Raw genomic sequence first — 1,270 nt, forward strand, 5'->3', positions numbered from 1 at the left:
TCACAGGAAGTCCCCCAGGGGGGTCACACCGTGTCACAGGAAGTCCCCCAGGGGGGTCACACCGTGTCACAGGAAGTCCCCCAGGGGGGTCACACTGTGTCTCCAGTGAAAGGAGGATCCCAGAGGGGGTCGCTATTTGCAGGAACAATTTAGCCAGTAGACTGTAAGCTCTTAGGGTCAGGGCCCCCCTGTTTCAGTTTACTAATATTAAAATACCTGTGGAAGGTGGTAGTGGGCGGGGTATATACCAGTGGGCGGGGTATATACCAGTGGTGGGCCCCCCACCTGGAGTCACTCTCTAATGCTGGTATAGGAGGTAGGTACTTAGTATTGGTAGGTCTTCTTACCTGACCTCCCCTCGGGTGAGGAGTCCCACTCTCTCCAGCTGTTCTAGTTCAGGTATTTGTTCCTCCACCCGGCGTTGTACAAACTCGGCCATGCTGCTTCTATGTGGAGGAACACGTGACTCGGCCTTCTACCCGCCTACTTTGATCTATCATCACAATATCCGGTCCGCTCTATCTCAACTACACGCTCTATTGGTCTTACTTCCGGCCTATTCTATCCTCAACAAGCACTCTATCAGCCCAACTTCCGGTACATGTTTTAAGCTTCTTTATTTGCTTGTTTCCGTTTTCTTTGCCGGGTTTTGGAAAAATGCCGTACGCCAACCAGCCCACAGTCCGCATAACGGAACTGACCGATGAGAACGTCAAATTTATAATAGAGAACACCGACTTGGCGTAAGGAGAACTTATGTGTACTTGTACTTGGAGGGCTGTCTATACATAGATGTGTGGGGGGAGGCTTAGCAGAGATTCTGTTGTGTACAAGGCCACCCCCCCCCCCATGCCTATAGAATTAATGCCCCTTCTCTCTGCCACCCTTCCCCATTGTCAGTGTGGTTTGGAGATTTTTGGGGTGGGTCTGTTTACCTTGGTGGCTCCTCCCACTGAGGTGTCCCCACATTTGACTGATCTCTCTTTATGTCCTTTTAGGATCGCTAATTCTATCCGACGAGTTTTCATAGCAGAAGTCCCAACGATCGGTAAGTGGTGATCCATCTCTGTCCGTACAATGGATGGAGGCTGGTTCTGGATGTGTACGGGGTACGGGGCTGCTCCTCTCCTGTCCCCATTTTGTTAAATAAGTGCTCTGACCAATCGTATAGATTTGGGTTCTGACCATGTCACACGTCACCTGCCCCCCTATTACCTGTATGTTATACTCTGACCTTGTCACACATCACCTGCCCCATATTACCTGTATG

General features: G+C 50.6%; 2 protein-coding genes across 2 annotated transcripts in view; one reads left to right on the top strand and one right to left on the bottom strand.

Moving 5' to 3' along the window:
• Positions 1-494, bottom strand: part of UTP6 (UTP6 small subunit processome component) — a gene marked incomplete in the record, with an annotated part of 5,703 nt that extends 5,209 nt beyond the window's left edge. The window contains 1 exon segment of the mRNA XM_072422685.1: positions 348-494. Coding sequence (XP_072278786.1) covers positions 348-439 — 92 coding nt within the window.
• A 109-nt stretch (positions 495-603) lies between these two features.
• The window catches only part of POLR2C (RNA polymerase II subunit C), an 8,529-nt gene continuing 7,862 nt past the window's right edge, over positions 604-1,270 (top strand). The window contains exons 1-2 of the mRNA XM_072422732.1: positions 604-743; positions 999-1,048. Of these exons, the coding sequence (XP_072278833.1) occupies positions 658-743; positions 999-1,048 (136 nt within the window). The 5' untranslated portion in view covers positions 604-657. The remainder of the gene's footprint in view (positions 744-998; positions 1,049-1,270) is intronic.

Source organism: Pyxicephalus adspersus, chromosome 9 (genome assembly GCF_032062135.1).
Source record: "Pyxicephalus adspersus chromosome 9, UCB_Pads_2.0, whole genome shotgun sequence".
In the NCBI taxonomy this organism is placed as follows: domain Eukaryota; kingdom Metazoa; phylum Chordata; class Amphibia; order Anura; family Pyxicephalidae; genus Pyxicephalus; species Pyxicephalus adspersus.